The following is a 23,431-nucleotide window of genomic DNA, read 5'->3' on the forward strand; positions in this document are numbered from 1 at the left end:
GCCCCCAACCCAAACAAACAAGTAAGCATTCAGAGTAGGTGAAAAGTCAGCAAGAAAACAATATGAAAAGCCAGAAGGCAGGACTGATTTCTCAGAACAGAAAAACATTTCCCACAGAGAAGAAATGGACCCCAAAAAGGGCCAAGTGTTATAAAATAGGATTAAAATAACTATGTATATACATTTCTATTTGTTACTTTCAGATGTGTTTTAAAGTTTTAATTCTGGATCTTTTTCAAGACCATATTTAATTTAGCACACTAGTAGAATTAAAAAAAATCTAAGTGTTTGAAGATCACCAAATACAGTCAAGATCACTAAGTTTTCATTATCACACTTTCATAACATGGTCATATGAATGTTTAAGTAAAAAAAAAGCTTAAAAAATAATTTACTATTTTAAAATACTGAATTGCAATTAAATCTAAATTGTAATTGAAATTAAATAATACATCTATGCATTGAAGAAATGGTTGAATAAGTCTTAAAATAAGCAGTATTTTTAAAATTACATGTTCCCTTTTGCTGTACAGTACTACTTTAACAGTGAGAAATAATACACACTTACAACATCTAGAGGCGTTTCGCTTGCAATCTGCAATTAAAAACATTCAGAATTCATGTTTAAATACATCTGAATATAAAAGTAATTTGTACAAAAATACTAAGTTGCATAACACAGAGAAGATAAAATTATCATATCAAATAACATACACATTTTTGCAAATGGATTAAAGAAAAACTACCTGAGGCTTTATTATCTAAAATTCTATTATGTTACTGTAAATATGTGAACTATTTTAAAAGGCACACTTACTTTACAGGTTTTCCCTACATTTTAATTTGCTCCTTCAGATGACGTTTGTGAAATTTCTTAACACTTCTCGGTGGGATAACCTATGGTTATTTTATTTCAGCCATCAGGAAAAAATTTAACAGTGTATTCTAAGTTGAGAAACAAAACTAAACTAATATCCCACATCCTCAACCAGTTACCTCTTAATCTCAGAATGTATTACCTTTTTAAGCCGGTATCTAGCATCTTAGCTCCTCACCTTGCCCCTATTTTAAAATTAATTTTTTAAATGTGAGTACCAAGTACTTAGACACTCATCCTCACAGGGGCTGAAAAACACTATTGTCCTAGCTTACAGACAAAGAATCAAGGTAGACAAATACCCTAGCCCCTGCATCATACTCTTTAACAGCAGCTGTTACAGCATTCATCTATGATACATTTTCTTACCAATTCAAGACATAAGCGATGACCATAAGCAGCTGAATAATGAACTGCATTGTATCCTTGTTTGTCTCGGATCCCCGGATTGGCGTCGTTTCTTAGCAAGTATTCCAGGCACCTATTTAAATTGACATACATAACCATATATCTACATGTTGAATTTCAACGTTATGTTAAGTGATAAATTGTTCCAATTCAATTGGAAAATAGAATACAGGACACAGGAACACTGACTTAATGTACAATATTGGCTAGGACTAGAGAACACCTAACTCATTACACACCAAATGTTAAGGTCAATCACAACGCTTCCAAAATCTGAAAGAATACTTCTCTGCAGACATCCTGCATCCTCTGAATTATCTGACTTGGTTAAAACTGGGATTTCACAGCTATTTTCCTCCTAGCTAATACAATTGCAGTTACCTTTGTTAATATAAATGATTACTATTTTTGTATGTTTTTCTGTATCAGTACATTCTTCTGTACTTAATACAGAAGGAAGAGAACCAATAGCTGAGTTCTTCATGGTATCTATCCAAGAGTCTCACACACATACATTTCCACTACCAGACACTAACTGATTTATTTGTATAGTAAACACACTCAGTTGTTGGCATACTTCTATTCTACCATTCCTTACTTTCATTATACAAAGTTATAAGGCAGAACATGATCAGCAGTTTCAACCACAGACACTCAGCCAGGAGGATGAAAAATAGGTCTTAAAGTCAGCTCCCTCTCCCTGTTTTTCTGTTTTAAAGAGACTCTATGCATGCACACTAAACAATTCCAACCAATAACCCTACTTATTCATAACTCTATGATGTCTATCATTTCAGCAACATTTTGCAAAGTCACCATCATGACCTTAAACTAGCTGGTGAAGCCATTTGGCTTCCTGAAGTGAACAACAGGTCACCATCTCTTCTCTCTGGGATTATGAAATACTACTTCTTTACCAGTTAAATAAAATGCATGGGAAGCTAAAAAATACATTATCTTGTCAAATCCAGCCTGGAATCTTCCTTCCTTAGCACAGTTTATCTAAAGGTCTCACAGATTGCCATTATCAGTAGTGACAAACAGATCAGTTGGATACACTGACAATATAAGGGGTTTAGTTCCCATCTATCTCATGGAAAATTGTTTGGTAGAAAGTTGAAGGAAATGTAAACGCTTGTTTTACGATATGGCTATACTGTGATGTCATGTGAAAAACTTGCAGTAGGATATGTCAGGTTTAGATCTGAGAGGCAAGAATCGTAACATGACTTCTCATCAGTGCCGTTAAGAGTAGAAACTTGATCATTCAAAACCCTGGAGAACACTCAAGCCTTGGAGAAATCTGACAAAAGCAGCCATCTCCTGAGGGAAGACAGAATGACCCTGCAACATCAGAACTCTTCCCAAGTTCTTTCAAGGGAGGGCCTGGAGTGAGCACATGGAACAGTGCAAGTTCATCATCTGAATGAGATCCAGTACCAGCTGTGATGAAATGGAAACACATTTCAACATGAGTAAGACAGCTGTTCTGGGTCAGGGGGCTGATAACCTCATGTGCAACAACAGCAATTTGCTGGAGTGAAGATCTGACATTTGCTTTTCCAGACAAAGGTTGAACGTTAGCGAACCAGGTGAGTGAAGATGAAAGGGACAAAAAGCTGCAGGAAAAACTATGAACAAGGAAGTATCTAATTACAAAGTACTCTATCTCATTACAAAGTTGAGAAGAACAGGAGTGATACCAAGGTGTACTCTCATCATTTTATGCCCAACATAAAGGGGTAAAGGACTTAGGTAGTGAAAAAGGTAAAAATTCTCCAGTTTTAAAGACAAGATGTAAGTAACTTGTTATAAGTTCAGGGTACCTAATAAAAAGCTATCTGTAAAGTATATCTGTGTTTTTAACCAACTAATTTGGGTTTTATTTGCCCAGTAAACAAATGCCTTAATTAATGGCAACCATGCTTGCATGTTTTTATTTGAATTGAAATGGGATGAGATTTTTGAGAATTCAAAGACAAGTCAATTTGTCCCATCGAGTGAGAATTACTGTCCCTACAATTTATTTGTCCAATTGTCTAACTTTCTTTGTTAATTTTAATCAATGATTTTGTATTAACACTCATGACTCATTAATAAATGTTAAACAACACTGGCCTCGGCTATCTAAATTTCTATACTTGTGTACTTTCTGTATTTGTGTGCTCACAAAAACCACAATACACTAAATACACTGCAGGAAGCAACCATTCTTTCCAATACAAAAGAGATAATTGTTTTTGCTGTTTCTTCTCATCCAGGAAAGAGGTTAACTTTGCATCTTTTGTATACCTAACTGTCCTCAACAGGCCTCTTTAAAAGGAGATTAATCAACCTTTCTGAAAGCCCAGAGAAGTTAAATTTATTTCCCATTTATTTATTGGTGTACTGTCTATTAAATAATTCTAACATAGAAAAAGCATGGTTTTAACTCCCCTAAGATACTGTTTAGTTTATCTCATTCTGCGATCATGTTTCTCTCTCTAGTCTTGTCAAAATGACACTTACTGGTGTTTGTTCCAGATCAGAAGCATGTGTTAAAGATACAAAAGAAACACTTCCAAACAGGAACAAACCGGAAAATAATTTTCAACAAAAACATCCTTGTCCCTAAAATCTGTCTTTAAAGATGTCTGAACAAAGACTGTAAAAATGCACATAAAGATCTTTGGAATTCTATATAGATAATTTCCTTACATTTTTTTCCCAGGCTTTATATTCCAACTCAGTAACCATTTTTAGCTTCATTCCTATTTTGAACATGAGCTGAGCAGTACTGGTTTTCCAGCTGTTACTAATCATCTTGCTGCATCAATATAAAAAGCTTCTCCTCAGGCCATACTGCTCTGCAGCCTCTTCCAGAGAGCCAACTGTTAATCAGAAGGGCAGTATTGCGTGGGTTCCAGAGACAATTCTTTGAGTTATCTCCCAAAGCTCTGCAGTATTGCCATCATTCTCGCTTGTGCCTTTTATAAGACAGATGGCAAAATGGTGTCATCTGAAGAACCATTATAGTCTGGAGGTTTTCAGAGCAACTGTGAAGCTAAAATTAATCCTAGCTCAACTCATAAGAGGGCAATTAAAGTAAAATTATCTCAACAAACTCCAGAAGGAATTAAAAGTATATCTAAAAAGCAGCAGAGAATTTCATTTTTAAATTTGGCTTTACATAAAAAAGGCATGTACTTTAAATATTAGTTAAATGGCCATGTGTTGTGGTTTAACCCCAGCCAGAGACTAAGCACCACGCAGCCACTCACTCACTCCCCCACAATGGGATGGGGGAGAGAATCCAAAGGAAAAAGGTAGAACTCGTGGGTTGAGATAAGAACAGTTTAATAAAACAGAAAGGAAGAAACTAATAATGATAATAATAACAATAATAAAATGACAATGAGAATAAAAGGATTGGAATATACAAAACAAGTGATGCACAATGCAACTGCTCACCACTCGCCGACCAGTGCCCAGTTAGTTTTCAAACATCGATCCGCACCCCCCTGCCCACTCCCCCCAGTTTATATACTGGGCATGCCATCACATGCTATGGAATACCCCTTTGGCCAGTTTGGGTCAGCTGCCCTGGCTGTGTCCCCTCCCACCTTCTTGTGCCCCTCCAGCCTTCTTGCTGGCTGGGCATCAGCAGCTGAAGAATCCTTGACTTAGTCTAAAGAGAACTTAGCAACAACTGAAAACATCAGTGTGTTCTCAACATTCTTCTCATACTGAATCCAAGACATAACACTATACCAGCTACTAGGAAGAAAATTAACTCTATCCCAGCCAAAACCAGGACACCATGAAAGTATTCTTTATTTATCCCTCAAAACCCAATCTGTAAGTTATATGCCACCTCATTCCTATTACTACCTCACCTTTTAAAAAGTGCTATATTAAAACAAGATGATACAGCACTAAGCAGCACTCTTTTCCAGTGAAGGTGTCACCCTATGCACTTGAAATGCCATGCTGCACACCAGCTTGTTTTGACCTGTGTATGTGAGTGTGTGAACATGCAAGTGGTATATTTTGAGGAGACTTGGGGAGAGTACAACGTCTGGAGCTTAACTAGCCTCATCAATTCTGTGCTCCTTATATAAGCTTTGCATGTAAGCATTTACGTCATTAATAACTATGTTAAATATAACCATTAGTTACAAAATAAACACACGCAAGAGGCATTTGTGGATGCCTGAAAGCTTCTGGATGTATTTCATTAATAGAAGTGTAAAAAATCTACACTAACAGGACATACAGTTGTAATACCAAACATGAATAGTTTAATCAAACACCAAATAATAAGGCATCTTATACTGATATGTCAAGTTAATTTCTATCCTTATGTAGGCCTACTGTAACTCACAGTCTAGTTTTACACTGTATTTCTGACTACACAGATTTTGGGGCAACATTAAGAACCCTTCATAAAACACAGCATCCTTCATGAGAATTTGATTTTAAAGCAAAATGACCCTACTGCTCACAACTGTCATAGTAACTCCCACAAACAATATTTACTCAACCACTACACAGCAGGTGGGATTAAAAACTTTATTCCCAATGAATTCCTGAATTAGGACATCCGCATTTTAAGACGTAACCAAAAAATTACAATACATTTTACTATTGTTCATTTTTCTCAGAAATATTTGTTACATAAAATAATTTATATACAATGAACAATCCACTGTCAAGTTTAATTTTTAAAAATATAAAAAATGCATTTGGCAAATCTGAAGGCAGAACATACACGAAAGTCACAGCTCAAATGTTTCTAAGGAGAAAAGCTTTAGTACAAAGCATTCCACTTACTTTCCATCTGTGTCTGATGCAGCTGCATAGTGCAGAGGTGTACAACCCCTCTCATCAAGGTCATTCACACTAGCTCCAGATCCCACAAGGGCAAACAGGCACTGATAATTACAATTGGCAGCAGCATAATGGAGTGGAGTTCTTTAGTACACATTTAAATAAAAAGTACAATGGTAAATAACAGCAAAATAATACTATAGAGACAGAAAAAGCAAAATAAAATGAAACTTAAATCCTCCTTACATTTTTTAACAAGTATTTGTGGTGAAGAATGCATCATTACGATATTAAAAAATGAGGCCATTTTCTAGGGGCCATTTAATAATGCAGAACAATATCTAGGGGGTCTATTTGCCAGCCAAAATATGCACAAACTTTGTATTAAGGGAAGCTTTATATGAATTTTCTTGTGTAAACATACAGAGGAAAATCAAGTTTACAATAGAAATATTTTTAGTTAAGTAACTTCAAGCCACATGGAAAAATACAGACAAAACTAAGAACTGCATAGCAACTAAACACGGTCAAAATAAAATACAACAATTAACAAGTAGATGTTTTCGACATCAGAACTTTGTCTAAGAGAGGCAAACATTATTTATTTATTTTTACTTATACTAACATAGCAGAGGTATTGTTAAAAAAAGTTTTAAAAATATACCTTGTCTTCTTATAATAAAATGGTGAAATATTAGTACTGATGTATAATCTCAGGGGAAACTTATTCCAGCTTCAAATACATAAACAATTCTCTAAATAAACCAGTTTGGATAAAATTTCAAAAGCAGCAAGATGACTCAGAATTCCATTTTCTATTTTTAAAAAAAGATCGCTACTATAAATATCTCAATTTTGAGGAGACAGTCAGGCACTTTAGTGTGTCCTACCTCTTCCCTCTCCCTTAAAATTACTTTTTCCCATTTCTCTCAATATTTAACTATTTTAATCTTTTCCCTCTCCTGAAATAATTGCTCTATATAACATGCACATTAAACCAAAACCAAACCAAAATGACACCCCCCCCCAACTTTCAATGGCAAAAGTTATGACAGATAGTTGTTCCTTTCTCAGAAAAGAATGGAAGTGAAATTTAAAGCAAAATACAACTTTGGATCCATAACATTCTCCTCAAGTCCTACTCCTGCCATTCACATCCTGAAAATCATATTTTCCATGATGTGATGTGAAATTTTACACAAGTACTGATCATGCCATCTAAACTTAAATAATCCTATACTAAAAATAGAAATTAAAGTCATTCCAAAAGAGTTCGGAGCACAAACTAGGAAACAGAAAGGGCTGGATATAATGAAAGGAAAAAAGTGAAGCAGTTAAAAAAACAAAGGATTTTTAAATTAAAAATAAGCTTAGAAATAGCAACAGATTTATAGGTTTGACATACATTATTTCGAAAACACCACTAATGTCCTTGGATGAGAGCAATTTAAACTCATTAGATCCACGTTATAAGCAAAAAAGGCTTGTAAAAATTACATTTGAATATGGAACTCAGTCTTTAAAAACAAGACTAAACACCTACTTAACAAAACACAATAAACAAAGCATGTTTGTAACTTTTGATAACATATGCCAAAACATAGTTTATTACAGACATCTTATCTTAAAAAACAGTTGAACTGGAACACACAGACTTGAGCACATAGCAATATGCTACTTCTGTAATACCTTTAACAGCCCTTTACAATATACAAATCTAGAATGTCTTACCTCCCAAATCTGTCCTTTTTGTTGAAGTCTGCACCAGTGTTTAGCAGAAGATTTAGGCACTCCAAATTCCTATTAAATTAATGCAATATTACTTGTGATTGCAAATTTTATTTCCTCAATATTGGCCTCTGCAAATATCAGAGCTGCTACATATATACATCTCATACATTATTTTTAATTGAACTGAACTATCATATGACAAGTTTGATAAGTATATTTTTATATGTAAAATAAATTTCATAACTGCAGGACCAAACCAGGAAAGAATTCAAATTAGTTCAAGTCCATATATGGAAATTTTATTGATATCAATTGGCATGCATAAAAGCACATAAACATTAACCTACTTTAATAGAAATTTCAATTCTTTAAAGCAAACAAACAAAAACACCTGCATGTCACATGCTTTTTGCTACCAGGATTCCAGCACAGAGGCAAGTTTTTAATGTATATTTTTAAAGGCCAAATGTAAGTTGCAACATAAATATTCTACTTTTTAGTGTAATTAATTTTCAATAGAGCATGATCATTATAATAGATGTACAATACTGCTTATGGTTCAAACACTATCTTAGTAACTTTCCTAAACTGGAGATGAATGAGGGAATGTGTCACAAATTATGTGTTTTTATATGAAAAGATAGCATTTTAACCTTAATCATTTGCAACAAGGATGTATCTATCAAGTATCCTTTGACTTAGAATGATTACTTAACGGTATTACTTAAACAACATTGAAACAGAAAAATGAAAATATCAATATCATGGAGTTCTTGTGTCCCACAAAGTGTATCATGAAATTTATTACCCAATTCTTCCAGGCAATTTTGAGTAGCTGCTATAGAAAACCTACAATACAATAACAATAATCAATATGGATCACAACTTAAGTGATGAGCAAGTAGTTCTGACTACTTCATCCACCTAAACTCTGGAATCTAATTATGGCTTTTAATTTAGTTAGATTGATCTTTTCCTTATGGATATGGTAAAAACATATTTCCCAAAGTTGCTGTTCTCCACCTCATGTCCTACAGTGATCTTAGCTGGGCATGCCATCTTTGAATGCTGTAAATTCTAAAAACATCATCATCCATGGGAATTTAAAATAAAATTCAGTTCATCCCCAAGCATAAACCTAAGGTAAGGCTGATGATACTTGGACACTGTACTCCAATAATTACTTATTGAGCTGAATATTTAATTTATTTTTATTGTTTGTAGATAGAATCCATCTTGAAATTATTTTAACGTTTACATAAATTCCAAGGGGAGAGGGCAGGCAAAGCACAGAAAGGAAATAATGAAGAACAGTAATGATCAGCAATTGAAAAAAGAACACTAAATATGAAAGCATGAATGTTTTTTTACATACCCTCCAGCTGCAGCTGCATGAAGACAAGTCCTGCCAAAGTCATCTGGTGTGTCAATGTCAAAACCTATAAATCAATTAAAATCATTATGTAACACCGCCTTTCACAAAACTGCTCTCATGTACTCTTAAGAGAAATGCTTGCTAAGCAAACTTAACAGCTATTTGCAAAAAAGCACTTAAGCACTGAAAATTTACTTCATTTGAAACACATCATTGCTATTCGTAATATTTTGAAAAACAGGCGTTCAAGTAAAACTGAAAGGCATAAGGTAAAAGACAATTAGCTGCACTGAGGCAAGAGGCTATATTCTTTCCTATCCTATTTGTCTGCTAATTTTTCTGCGTAATTTAGTATTGAATATAAAATATATGAAGGTAATAGGAAAATTTTAAAGTATGCTAGAATTTATCAGTGTTACGCAGAGATTTTTCTTTTTTATTTTTCTTTTTAAATAAAGAGGGGGATGTCAGCATTACTAAACCCAGAAGCTACTTATATTTCATCCTGGAGTTTAGCTCTTTAGTCCCAGAGAAAGAACTTTGTTAAGCTGGAGTGAAGGCTGCAAATAGCAATTATTTACAGAGGAGTCCTTTAGAGAACATTGTAGTTTTATCTTCCCCAAATGTATGAACTATGGAACTTCATATTTGAGATCACAAACTGTAACTGTGCAATTCCATATCTAACCATATACTTTGACATGAAGATTACTATTTAAATCAGGTTTCAAAGCTACATTTTTGGTTTGAGAAAACTACTATATTGTCCTAAGAGTCTTGCTCTTGTTTTGGTACTTTTGTTTGGGAATGCAATTTTTTTTTCTTTTTTTTCCTTTTAAGAATTGTTCAACAATGACAAATAGTGAACAACACAGGATGTTTTATTCATGAGTACTACTATTCAAGACTGTTTTCCTACTCCATATCCCCCAAAACATAGCATTTGTATGAGCCACTACGTTCTCCTCCCATTTCAATAGGCAGTGATATATAGCAAACAATTTAAGATAGTTTACCAATCTGATTTGAAAAGTAGTCTTTGATGCCTTTCCACATCCCTAGGTTGCTTGTCTAACACCACAAACTACTTAAGTGTCATTCAGTACAGGGAAAAGGCAGATTGATTTTTTTTTTTTTTAAGGTCTGCACATGAATATTAATGAATTTAAAAATCAGAGATTCTTATTTACATAAATGAGACTCCTCCTCCCAAAACCAAAAGGGCACATAATCTGCAGATACCAATCCCTGCACCAAGAGCATGTATTAGTAAACTGTTAGCAGTATCTAGTCTTTCCAGTCCGAAGGCTGTACGTACTCTTTGAGTCCTTATCTGCTCTAGGCTAGATTTATATCCAAGTTTGCTCAACTCATGTACAAGTCACAGAAACCACTTGCAAGTCTTCTGCAGGGATTCCCTTGCCATACTGAATCTCCAGTAAGGGCAGAGCCAGCACAGCACCATGTGGAAAAAGGAAAAAGCGCCAGAATATTCCTCATTTTGAATGCATCCAATGGAAATATAGTTAACTAGAGGATAGTTCTTTCCTGGAGTGAATCCTTGCAAGCTTGTCCATGAAGGACAGTGAAATAAAAAGCCTTATCAGTGGTAGTTTTAGTTATACTCCTTTAGTTCTTCTCCCAGGCTTCCCCAGCAGACAATATAAAGCTAGATAAGCAACTTCTGACTCTTCCTTTTCCGCAACCCTCTGCTCCCCACTTTTCTTTTTTCAAAAAACATGAAGTGCCTTCAGATTAATGTAGAACCATTTAGTTTATATTCTTCTTCTGTTCCTGAAGCTTCCACAATCCTCCAGACAGATCTTTTTCAGAAATGCAATGGTTCAAAGAGCTCAGAATTTACACCAGAGCAGACTATGGACAACAAGGGAAGTAATAACCTTACAACCCTCTGCAACTTCAGGAAGGAATCAAACAATGAAAGCAGAGTGCAGTTTGCGTTGCATTTAATTAACAATAAACCACTAATGCAACAGTTTCTTAATGTAGCAGCCCACAGAGTCTTCAGAGCTATTAGATACCCACTAAAGGAAAAGATAGGAATAGACTGATCTGTATTAAGCTAAAGACACCATGGAAGGGAAATGGAGGATGCTCCATAAAGTCATTTAAGACAACAGTAGTCTTTCTCCTTGAAGTCGCATTATGGTCTGAAACAGTCATCCCACATCTATGGCCAACTTAAAATGCAAAACCACAACATTTAAAAAGTTATAGATGTATTATTTCAATTTGGATGATTTTTTTTTTTTTTTTAAATTGCTTCTGTAGAAGTCTGCATTCACTTTAACTATAGACTATTCATTAAAAAAACAAGCACTGGCCCCAGGCTACTAGTAAACTATAAAGATTTTTATGTATTACTAAATTAAGACTTAATTAAAAGCTATTCTATGGAATAAAAAAAACGAAGTACAAAGCAGCCATAAGATTTTTAAAGAGTATCCTACCTGATGAGAGGAGCTTTCTGCAGCAGTCTGAAAATCCACTTAATGCTGCCAAATGGAGAGGAAACATCCCATGTATACCCCGCCTAAGATACACCATAATCAGGTATCACAGTTTCATTATAATTAACATAAAACAAACATGACTGTGTGGCAAAGTGCATGGTGGGTTCAGCAAACCACCTCATTAGAATATTGAGCCATAGGAAAACTTCACCTATTAAATGCTTTCTTACAAGCCAGCAGGATGCATTAAGTCAGTGCAACAGCCTATTAAAACTTTCAGCACTTCTACTTCAAATACATTAGAAGAAAATCTATTTCTCTTTCTTTTTGTACAAATTGTGATGTACTGAGTAGCTACTTAAAAGTACAGTACAGGATAATACACAAAGTATTTCCTATTTCAAGTTGAAGACAGTATTAAAAAAAATCATACTAATCTTGTTAATCTAATAAATAAATTTCTAAATTCTCTCAGCTTGCATTCATGTCAATAAAGTTACCTACTTTGCAGTGTCAGCACCACTCGTAATCAGAGTGTTGATTAATAGCTCATGGCCATATCTAGCTGCTATGTGCAAAGGAGTATTTCCATTCTTATCTTCACAGTCTATTTCAGCTCCTGTAATAAAAAGTAATTACTAAGTAAGAATATACGTAGGCATACAAATACTTTGTTAGAAAAACAGCACTGATGATAATTTAAGCAACATCAATAATTGTCCATGAATGACTACTTTGGTTTTAAAAATCTATACAGCTTTCAGTGGTATTTAGTATTAATAATAAGCAAAATGGAGAGAAGCATTTTATTATGTAACCATATGGGACAAACTTTCTGCAACCTAAGTTATGGAAGAGAAATTAACATATTTTCCTGCATTCTGAAAAAATAAACAGTTCTTCAACATAACTTATCAAACTTTAAAAGCAGATATGCCAGACTCCACCATTAACTGAACTAGTACTGGATATGAAAAAAAATTCAGTACATTGTTACCAATATAAGAGGAGGAAAATATTCATAATACTGGAAAGCTGATGACATAACTACTCCCTTGCCCTTTTTACCATTTTGAATGATGGTTTGAGATCTTGAAAATCTACCATGGATTGCTGTCATGTGCAAAGGTGTCTTCCCATCTTTACTCTGGAAAAGAAAAAAAACCCCAGTGTTTACTTATGGTCAGTAACAGTAATCTACGAGAACTGAAAAAAAACAACCCCAACAGAAAAAGGACATTCTTTTACTTTCTCTTCTCTCCCCTCTACTCCCTCTTTTACATTGTTTCTATGCACTTCTGCAAGACAGATGCTGGCAGTGACAAGTCAGCATGACATGGCAAGCTTTTCAAAAGAGCTGCTCTTAATCACAGCTCTTCCAGCTGTGAGTGACAACTCAGTGATGCCCACTCACTCACAGTTATGCCTTTAGGATAATCACTCTCCAGAGGATGATGACAGTACACAACTTTAGCAACAAGCCTATGTTCAACTCCTCCCCCACCCAAGTCTAAAACAAAACAGTGCTTCTTTAAATTGTTTGTTTCTTGAAAGAAGGTAGCTGTATTTACTATGGAGGTTTACACATTATATTAGAAGACAACACATTAAAAAGCTCATGTGTTTCATGGAAATTTCTGTAAAATGATATTTGTAAGCAATTTATCATAAACCACAAGTAATCCTAAGGTAAAACTATTCAACCATAATTGGTACTATAGATTTGACACACATATCAAATAAGTGCACTTAAGTCATTCACCCAGTAAAGATGTCCTTCAAGTAGGCCAACAGTAATGCATAAGGGAATTTCAATTTTTAATAGCACAATCTCAATGCACTTAAAAAAACATTTTTTTTTTCTGTTGTTTTACTTTAGAATGATTTTTTTCTTCCCTGTACTTTATCATAGGTAATGGGAAAGCTCTACTGCAGAAAAAAGTTCCTACAAATACACACAAAAAATTGCAAACATGACACTCAGAAAATAAAAGCACTCTTGGATGCACATGCGTACCACATCTTTAAATTTTAAATGTTAGCTTTGAAGAGTATGAAATGTTCACAAAATACAAAGTTAAAAAAGACAAAGATGGTAGGGGGAACATACAATATGAACATATGTATTGAAATATCACGAACTGCTGTCATGTGCAAAAGTGTCTTCCCATCTTTACTCTTCCTTTGGAACCAAATGGCAAAGCTTCTATGCATCTGTTACTGAAAGTCTGCTGGAGACCTTTTTAGGGTTGGATGTGGAGTTTTTAGTTGTGTCACTGCACAGAGCAGGATACACCATCTAGAACAATGCAATTATGGGAAACATTGTCTTCTCAGACCTAGACTGAAAGAAATAAAACACCTGATAATGACACCCAGGTTATCTCCAGATGTTTCAGCTAGCAGATATCTTTGACTGCAAATAATCCAGAAGACCCATCCACATATCCATAGCAGACACAAAGAAACACAGAACATGGGGTTGAAATTCACCTGAGGAATTGGACAATCGATTTACTTCTGTCATTGGAGGCCTTAATAAAAGGCCAAATAAACACATCGTAAGTGACAACTTCCCCAAGCATTCTCTATGCTCTGATTTTCTTACAAAGAGAATTTTCTTCTAATGTTTACCTTTCATCTTTCTCCCCACAGTTTAGTTCTACTCTGTTTATCCAACCATTAATATTCTCCTCCTTTAAAACAACTGTTACACATCTGCTGTCTCTTTCCCTCACTTTTCTCCTTCTTTAAGCTGAAGAATCAATCAATTTAAATAAATTTCACATAAAATAAGCTTTGTTAGAGTGAATGACTAAAAGCTGCTTTGGTAACTAATATTCTAAACTTTAAAAGGGGAAACTTTGAGAAAGAAAGGAAATTAGTGAAGTAACAGACAGAAGAATTTAAGGGCTCAGATAAAGAAGCCTGCAATCTCACTGGCTCAGATATGCTAAATCTGTATCTCAAAGGAAGGCTAATGAACAGTAGGAAGATAGAGCAGAAAAAAGTAAATCCAAGTGTCACTGAGCACATTAATAAAGTACCTTACAAGGACATAAGAATAACTTAAGGTGACAGTATTAGAAACTAAGGAGCACGGTGGTCAAGTGAGAACCCTCACAAGACAACTTGAGTAAGATCTTGGAAAGGACATCAAAATAAGCTACAAAATAATCTTCCAGTTGTAAATGAGAAACCACAGTACGATCAATAATGGATTTTTACATTTACTCTGCTCAAATTTACTTAAAAAGGCACTTAATGTAGATTTCTAAGACAATGGATTCGATTATCCACAGTGCCTCTGTCCAGTCTTAGAGTCTCAGGTTCCTTTGCAACCCAGGAATAACATAACACACAGTTGTCTATCAACATATAAACACAGAACAGGTACAAAATTGAATGAAGGTGATAATTTCCATGTTGAAGCTGAACTGCTAGGTACAGGATCACATTCAGAATTCCCTTCTCAGACACTGTCACTAGGGAAGGATATATAGAATGAGAACCAGTAGCCAGAGTTCTTTAAGCAATGAAACAGCAAGGCTCTATTTATTGAGCAAAGAACTGTTTCCCGAGATGCCAGGAGGCTGGACTGCATAAGGAGGTATCTTCAAACCTCGTGCTTCAATTTCCTTTTTTTATGCCTTTAAGGTCTTCTATCTAAATATTAACTACAGCTGTCTGATTTTACAAGATCAGATAGGATCAGAGCACATGACAGAATAGCTATGGGCTAATGGTAACTTTTGTTGCCTTCACTGAAACTCAATGTTAAGTGTGGTATAGGAAAGAAATCACCCGAATCTCCTCTATTGCTAGAGGAAACAAAGTACTTAAGATCATATGAAATTTGCTAAGAACAGTAATTGCTATTGGGCAGAAGGAATTAACACACAGCGCAAGGTGTTCTATCAAATGATTACTCAGACATTAACTGTACTCAGACTACTGAGCTTTACTGAGGGTCAGGGAAAATGTGGGTCTATCATGTCCCAGCATTCCTCCAAGTGAAATTTTCCCCTAAGCAATAATCCTCATGTTCTAGTATCACCAACAGAAGTAAAATACTTTTTCTATTTCGGTCACTGAAATTTCAAGCAGCAAGGGGGTCCATAAAACAATTAATACTGTCCTATTATGTACTTATTTCAGTGCCTTCTTCCATGCATGGAAATCCTGAATAGCAAGGAGAGCGTGCTGCAGTAATGAGCAATACTTAGCAAGATTCACTCACTGTTCTACAGTACTATATGGACACTGACAAGGCTACAAAAACAAGTATGAAATGATGTCCTCTGCCTACACAGGTGATTAAAAGCATGTAACATATTTCTACTGTTCCATTATCTTTTGCTACATATTCCCTTCTTGAGATGAGGCCAGCATCCACAGATACACACAAGCACTGACCCTCCATCTGCCATCAAGAGTAGAAGTGTTTCCCCTTTGCTCTCCCCACTAGGTCATCCACAGCAGGAGTGCTCTAATAGTACTGTCTAGTCTGCACTTAGATTACCATCCATACTCACTCTGTTACCTCTAAAAACACAGGAGTTGCACACGGGAGGGAACTATTGAATCAGATTACACAAGCAATATAATTATGATGAAAAAATAAATCTTGTCACAATTTTAAGAACTACTTTAAACTTCAGCCTCAGTATTAAGAAACTGAAGAGGCTTGGTTTCAATACATACTTAGAACACTCTAAAAGTATCCCCATTTTAACTCTACAAATTATTCTTAGCTACACAACATATTCTAATTCAATTCCCCTTTGCTATTTCTTAGGGATTGTTCTTCTGATTAAATCCAAGATTTATCCTTATAGGCCTTTCCAGGGAAGCAGAAGGTGACTTGGAAATTATTTTCTTTTGCCTCGGTTCTTGCACTTTTCACCAGTGCAAGCAGTCAATTTTCATATACAAAGTAAGGCTGTTCATACCTTCAGGTGCATATTCAGTCATACTGGTATAAATCCACAGAAATGCTATTAGCAGAATTACAACAGAGACACATTGTGTGTTAACATGGGATAAATGGTGTTTTCAAGCCGTAATTGCTTAAAATCCCTACACAACCCTACTTGCTTAATTTTGCACTTAACAGTTTTGATAATTACTAAATTAACACATTTTAAATTACAGCCAACCTATAGCTAAAGATGTTAACCGTTTCCACTGTGAAGACATTTTCTTCTGAAGCAGGCTAAGTTCAGTAACCAAATCTTTACTAAGCTCTTAGACTTAGCTGAAATTCTCAGCTCTCTGATATGCTTCAGGCTGCATTTCCTAGCCCCATCACTATCACGTTTCAGAAAAAATGATTCTGTCATCTCAGAGTAAGCTTAAGAGAAAACCTGGGTTTACCCATACCAAATCCATGATTTTTTTTTTTTAAAGTTACATAAACCAACTAATCTATACTTTGGATCCCATAACTTAAAATGGAATGGGAAGGCAGGCAACAATACCTCTCTGTAATGTTAAAACATCTTTAGTCACATCCAAACAAAAGTTCACCCACATTATAAACTTCAAAGAATTCAGGAACTTTGCCAGTCACTTTGAAAATATTAGCCATTCTTTGCACAATTTCTAAGGTTTCTTAGTGTTATAACTGACTAAATGTAGTCAGTATCTACAGTGTACACCGTATGTAAAACAAAGATTCTTATTTTAAGTTCAAACATAAAGATTATAACTTTAACAGTGTTTAATTATCCTAACAGAATGTTGGAAGTTTTTCATTTACATTCCTAACCTACAATTAAGGTGTATTTGAAAACAAACAGCCAAAAAATCCCAATCACCATTACTTGCTGCACATCTGTCTGAAATGAAGCCCTCCCCACTTCTTTCTTCTACATCGCAAATAGGCACAAAGTCACGAACCCTTGCAAGCCAGCATATAGGAAAACAGTAATTCTTTGCTTAGTAATATTTATGTTTCTCTTTTGTTCTTATTTGTGTAAGTAACATACGTACATAATCATTAGTATATTTAACATTGTGGGATTATTTTAATGACAGAACATACATTACTGAGAAATGATGTTTCAAGAATGTAGGACGGAAGTCAGCCCTGTAAGGCTAAACCCTCAGTCATATCCAGTCTGGGACATTATGCAGAGCAGAAAGCTGGCAACAAAAATAAATGGACTATGACCTATGTATTTTAGGACAAGTTCACAATAAACCCTGTAGCAGAGCTCCTTACCTCTCCAGGGCACTCTGGTGATGAATTTTTCCACAACTGAGTTTAAGTACATTTTCATTAAATGAGCTGCACATTTAAGTATATGTAAAAGTGAGCAGTAACATACATCTAAGATTTTTCCATATCAAATAGCTTATTTTTAAATCACTCCCAAATTTTCAGTGGGCTACAGATTTTGTGCTAACTATAGATATAAAATTGTATTATAGAATTAGCTGAAAATCAGTGTGAATATCTTACATGAAGGGAGCCACAAACCACATGATTTTTAACAGGTATGCTAGCTATTCTAATATTCACCTCTTATCTAGATTGTGCTGAAATTCAGGCATAACTCTGTTGAATTGATTTATTTATTTATTTTTAAGAAACAAAAGGAAAGATAATTCTCTTCCTACCACATGTGGGCAACAGTACAGGGAATTAGGTATTTTGTAAGAGGAACACTTGGACTCTTGATTCCACATACCCATTTCCCACTTCCCCCAGCCCGAAACCTGTCAAGACACCAGATACTGCCACTGAATATTTCTGAACACAGTTAATTTTTCATTACTAGAGTAAAAATCAACTTAATAGAAAACAGGATGTCTCACATCTCTCTCTTACATCTCAAGACCTTACCCTACACGCTTGAGAAGATAATAAAAGATATAGGTTATAATTTGTTTTTATGCTTGGTGGATTAGAAATTCTACCCGCACTAAGACTGGATTCTAAGGAATATTCTGCAGCCGAAGACTTGTGACCAAATGGAGATGTAAAACATATACTGACTCTGCTCACAAAGTTTTGCTGGAGTAATTAAAAAACCAGCAGTTTAAGACTTTCCATTGGCCTAATCTACTTACCTTTGTATTTTTAATACACCCTTCACAACTCTCCCTTATTAATTAGATTTTAGGATCTTACATTATCAGCTCAACTGCTGCATCAATTAGCCTGTTCATACACATTTCTCTGAAATATCCTTGATTTCATTAATGCTGCTTATTTCTATGAAAAACATGTTCTTTTGCATTTTTCCATATGATTTGCTTTACTCACATGGATAGACTAGGGAAGACAAATTATGTGGAATTCTGACATATAAATATAAACAAGATTGACCAGAAAGTATTGTCATCTTTCTTTATCCTTTTGGGCTATTTACTACATCCCATTGATGTTTTCAGATTCAGATCAAGTTCCCTGAAGCAACATACTGACTCATTTTTTCTATAGTACTTTTCACAGAAGTACTCCATCAATCAGTGGGAACTTTTAAACATTATCATAACAATGATTTTGAAAAATTACCTCTGATAAACACATACTGCATCTTTAAGAGTGAATGGATGGCTTTGGATTCACCTACCTTCATATTTACATCTGCTCCATTACAGACCAAAAGCTCTAAACACAATGCTCCATGTGTTGATGCAGCAGCGAAGTGCAAAGGTGTAAAACCCTTCTCATTCATTTGATTTACATTAGCACCGCAGTCTATGAGTTCATTCACTACAACATCTTGTCCGTTGTAGCAAGCTACATGAAGAGGAGTATTTCCATAGGCATTTGGTTCATTCATCTATCAGAGAAAAAAAACCCCAAGATTAGTTAGTAGGCAAAAATTACAGGTAAAAACCTGTAATTACTGCAGCATTTAATTATGACAAATTAAAATCTCATATCATGAAACAACTTCTTCATTATGTTTTGGAAATCTTCAAAACCAGAAATTAAAAGCAAGTTCTGGATGTAGTACTTTGATCGAGAAGTATGTACTAGGGAAGAGTATGATTGCTTTACAAGTGAGACAACCTCCCCCAATTGTCTCCACACTAGTTTCCTGGATGCAATATGCAACTTCACAGAACACACACATAGAAAAAAATGCCAAGAATGGCAATTTGCACAGACACTACAGACTAAGCACAGCATGGACCTCTGTTGTTTTTCAACAGCATTTGTGGGTTTCCATTAAAAACAAGAGGTCAGAGGGACTTTTGGGGGGGGATGTGAGGGAGGACATATAGAAATAGAATTTGTTGTTGTGCACACATGATACTGAATTCTGATCTACTTCTCAGGATAGAACTTTGGCAGCATTCTCCAGCCTTGTAAGACTATAATGTGATGCACAATGTAGAATTCTTACACAGTTTCAGTTTGTTGTTAACACACTTTCTACATGCAGGTACTATACAGCCCTTTAATTTATTTTGCATTTCAGCATTAATATGGCCTTCCTTACTGTAGTATTGAAGTTTCTCACAATTTTTAGTATTTCCTAAAACTTCTGTGGTGTAAGAAAGTCAGCAACGTCTATATTTTACAAATAAGCGAAGCAAAAGAGTTTAATTTCCTGCTGTTCAAAAAGGATTGTGTGGCAAAGCTAGGAACGGAATTCCTATTTCCTGAGTTCCAGTTCAATGAACTAAGGGTAAGAAATACCAAACGAACGAAAAAACTACTAAATACAAATTTATTTCCAAATAATTGTGCAAAATCTGCAAGGCTTTTAAGTTACTTGGGGGAATGAGGTTTTATAACTAAAAAACCACGTGAATGAAGACCTTTGGAAATACTATTTTCACTATCTCAAAACCTGCCCCTAAATAAACAGTGTGGTACAACACTGACAAGAGCATTTCAAACGATAAAAAAAAAAGAAGCATCACTTTTATTCTTCCTTACATCAACTCCAAGATCCAGAAGATATTTGACTACACTGATCATCCCACTGGATGCTGCAGCATGTAAGGGTGTATATGATTTCTTGTCTTTGCATGTCACTTCAGCTCCATGAGCCACGAGTAATTTCACAACTTCAATATGACCTAAAAGAATAAAGACAAAAAGAATGAAGCTGCATTTTATATTAACCAGCACAAGTTTCTCCTTACACAGAAGGATTTTTTGGGAAGACTTGAGAACTAGAGAGGTGAAATAACTTTGTAATTATTAAACATTTACTGCAAATTTCTGTTAACAACTTGAGAGAGAATGTGACTGTCAGTATTCCACCTTCACCTCAACTGCAAATGCATCCATTAAAGTTTTTAAGGCCTTCAGAAGATAATATTCTATTTTTAAAAAAAAAAAAACCCGCCCCCCGCCCCCCCCCCCCAATCCAACTTCCTTTACTTGCAAAGTCTTTAAAATGTTGACCCAAATCATACAGGATTTAGCAAAGCTCTATTTTCTAAACTGACTCAGGCCTCTGAGGAACCGTAGCCTTTTGAAAGCATCAACTATTCTCCTAAGTCACCAGGCAGAGAGTAAGAGTCAAGTGGGATCATGGGGAAGGGACGACCTGGGGGAAGTTCCAGGTAAGAGGGTGGAAAAGGGAAGGGAGGGCAAGGAGCCCACCGTGCAGTAGCAGGCAGTTGCTCTCACTGCCAGCTTTGTGGCCGGGCCAGGGGCCCCAACACCGCGCTGCTGCTGCAAAGGGCAACCAGCTTTCCCCTTCACCATGTCCACACGCTCCCCCACTAGCTTGCATGCAATTGTGACGCTGCGCACTAAGAAAAATGCTATGAAAATGGGGTAACCAAAAAAAAAAATCTGCCATATTTGCTCAGTTGTTAATTTAACTGCAAAACAAGTCAATCACTGAAAACACATGAATAATCATGACAAAGTCTGCAGAATAAAGGAGCACACTTGAGTTAAACAGACCATGATACATTTAGTGCTTTTCCTTTGTAACTGACCCATACAGACAGATGTGGGATTCTTCATAAAAAGTGAAGGTCTTTGTTTTTTCAATGACTAAGAGAATTTGCAAAAGTTTGAATAGGAAGCACCTACCCAAAGGAATACAGACAAAGCTATTTTGATAAATATTCAGTCACCATGATACCTATTTTAAGCTGCATGCCCAACAACATACAACGGCATTTCACCTAGCTATACCAATCAGAAACATAGAGTTTACCAATGCAATGTGAAGTGCTGCAACATTTCAATTCTGAATTACTGCAGTATTGTAGGAAAGAAGAGAAAGAGAAATTTAAACATGATACTAATCTTCTGACCCAAATGTAACGGGGACAAGAATGAAAACAAGCCCTGTATAAGAGACAGAACTACAGAAGATACTGAAAACAGTGAAAGGAAGAGAGACGCTGAGCAGAACAGTGGCAGAAAAAACTTTAAAGAGAAGAAAAAAAAACCCCAAAATCCCTGACCTGCATTGAAAACGCGAGCAGCAATCTGTGGAAGACACTCAATCAGAAGAGCTAGATACTTCAAGTGGGCAGCACTGAGGAGACATCCTGATACACTTATGAGTGCGATGCTAGCATGCAAGAATGAAAGTCCATTTTAGTCACAGCATTACAGCTGGACAGCAAAGGAGCTGGGTGAAACGCAGGAAGGAAGAGAAACAATGGATATAACCCTAGAAAGTTATTTATAGTAGACTGACGAAAAGCATAACTTCTTTTTTATTCTACGGTCAGTTTTATATGGTGGAAAAGCTTTAAGGCTTTCTTCAAACAATTGGAGCAGTGTAAAATGGCTCTACATTGTGAGAGAGAATGTCACAGGGTTTTTTTTCCTTGTTTGAAGACTTTCAAAAGCTTTTTCTACTCTATTGTCTGCAAGAATATTTAGGTTGATTGCCATCAGATAAATTACAATTTTCCCACCCAAGAACTGTTCATTAACAATTTCTTGTTAATAGCCTACGAAATAGCACCGACTAAAATTGGAATAAATATAGCATATCTGAGAAACACTAGATTTTTCTCTCATCTAGGTGAGCACAAGGCAGAAAACCTCTGTCCTCTCACTGATGCTTGTCAGATCTCTGCCATCTCATGCACAAGTTTCATTCAACAAAATTTTGCAAATAATCACCTTGAGTAAGGTGGTTGGACATCCTATGACAGACATTGCTTTGCATATGTAAGTAGATTACAAAATCCTAATACAAAATATTACAAAGAACATTGGATCAGTAATGAAGATTGTTCTTTAACTTCTTGGTTTCAAGTACTGGTATCAGTACTTGATGTGCAATATCATACAGCTTCAAATTGTAAGTTGGAGTATTAATGCTATGATGATCACTTCATAATTCATGGGCACATTCAAGTCTTTTCCTCTGAAGACAGCTCAACAGGGTTCTGTTGTTCTTTTTAGCATTTCACATATGGTTTTCACAGCCTTATTTTACATTGCTATCACATTATTTCAGACCTGTACTGTCAGGGACATAAGACTAATGTGAAACTGGCCTGAAACACAGAGTTGTGCAAAGACAATAGTTAGTAATTCCACTTTTGTGTGAACCCAGGTGTTCACGAGAAGATCACTTTTACAACCGCTAAGATGTTAAACAAGCCCAATTTTGTAAACGTGTGGTTTTGCATTTGTAAAGATCAGAACGAACAACTCATTATCAATCGCCAAAACCCTCAGTAAGGCAACTATATTTAAACATGTACTGTCCCACATGCTATTGCTCTTTTCTTTTGCTCAGTATGTAAGTTTACAACGTTATTTCCACTTTTAAATTACTGTTTCCATTTGCTCTTTCC

The 23,431-nt window shown here is 35.4% G+C and overlaps 1 protein-coding gene across 4 annotated transcripts in view; it reads right to left on the bottom strand.

Moving 5' to 3' along the window:
* ANKRD28 (ankyrin repeat domain 28) overlaps nucleotides 1-23,431 on the bottom strand; it is a 125,620-nt gene that overhangs the window by 18,583 nt on the left and 83,606 nt on the right. For all 4 annotated transcript variants that reach the window (XR_775533.1, XM_010585884.1, XM_010585883.1 and 1 more), the window contains exons 7-16: nucleotides 20,580-20,722; nucleotides 19,258-19,470; nucleotides 12,743-12,821; nucleotides 12,179-12,293; nucleotides 11,672-11,754; nucleotides 9,201-9,264; nucleotides 7,826-7,894; nucleotides 6,098-6,238; nucleotides 1,247-1,358; nucleotides 569-595 (exon numbers count right to left, since the gene is read on the bottom strand). Coding sequence is in view for 3 of the 4 variants with exons in the window: in XM_010585884.1 (XP_010584186.1) it covers nucleotides 569-595; nucleotides 1,247-1,358; nucleotides 6,098-6,238; nucleotides 7,826-7,894; nucleotides 9,201-9,264; nucleotides 11,672-11,754; nucleotides 12,179-12,293; nucleotides 12,743-12,821; nucleotides 19,258-19,470; nucleotides 20,580-20,722 (1,046 nt within the window). In the remaining variant the exon portion in view is untranslated. The remainder of the gene's footprint in view (nucleotides 1-568; nucleotides 596-1,246; nucleotides 1,359-6,097; nucleotides 6,239-7,825; nucleotides 7,895-9,200; nucleotides 9,265-11,671; nucleotides 11,755-12,178; nucleotides 12,294-12,742; nucleotides 12,822-19,257; nucleotides 19,471-20,579; nucleotides 20,723-23,431) is intronic.

Source organism: Haliaeetus leucocephalus, unplaced genomic scaffold (assembly GCF_000737465.1).
Source record: "Haliaeetus leucocephalus isolate CR32 unplaced genomic scaffold, Haliaeetus_leucocephalus-4.0 Scaffold135, whole genome shotgun sequence".
Taxonomy (NCBI): Eukaryota; Metazoa; Chordata; class Aves; order Accipitriformes; family Accipitridae; genus Haliaeetus; species Haliaeetus leucocephalus.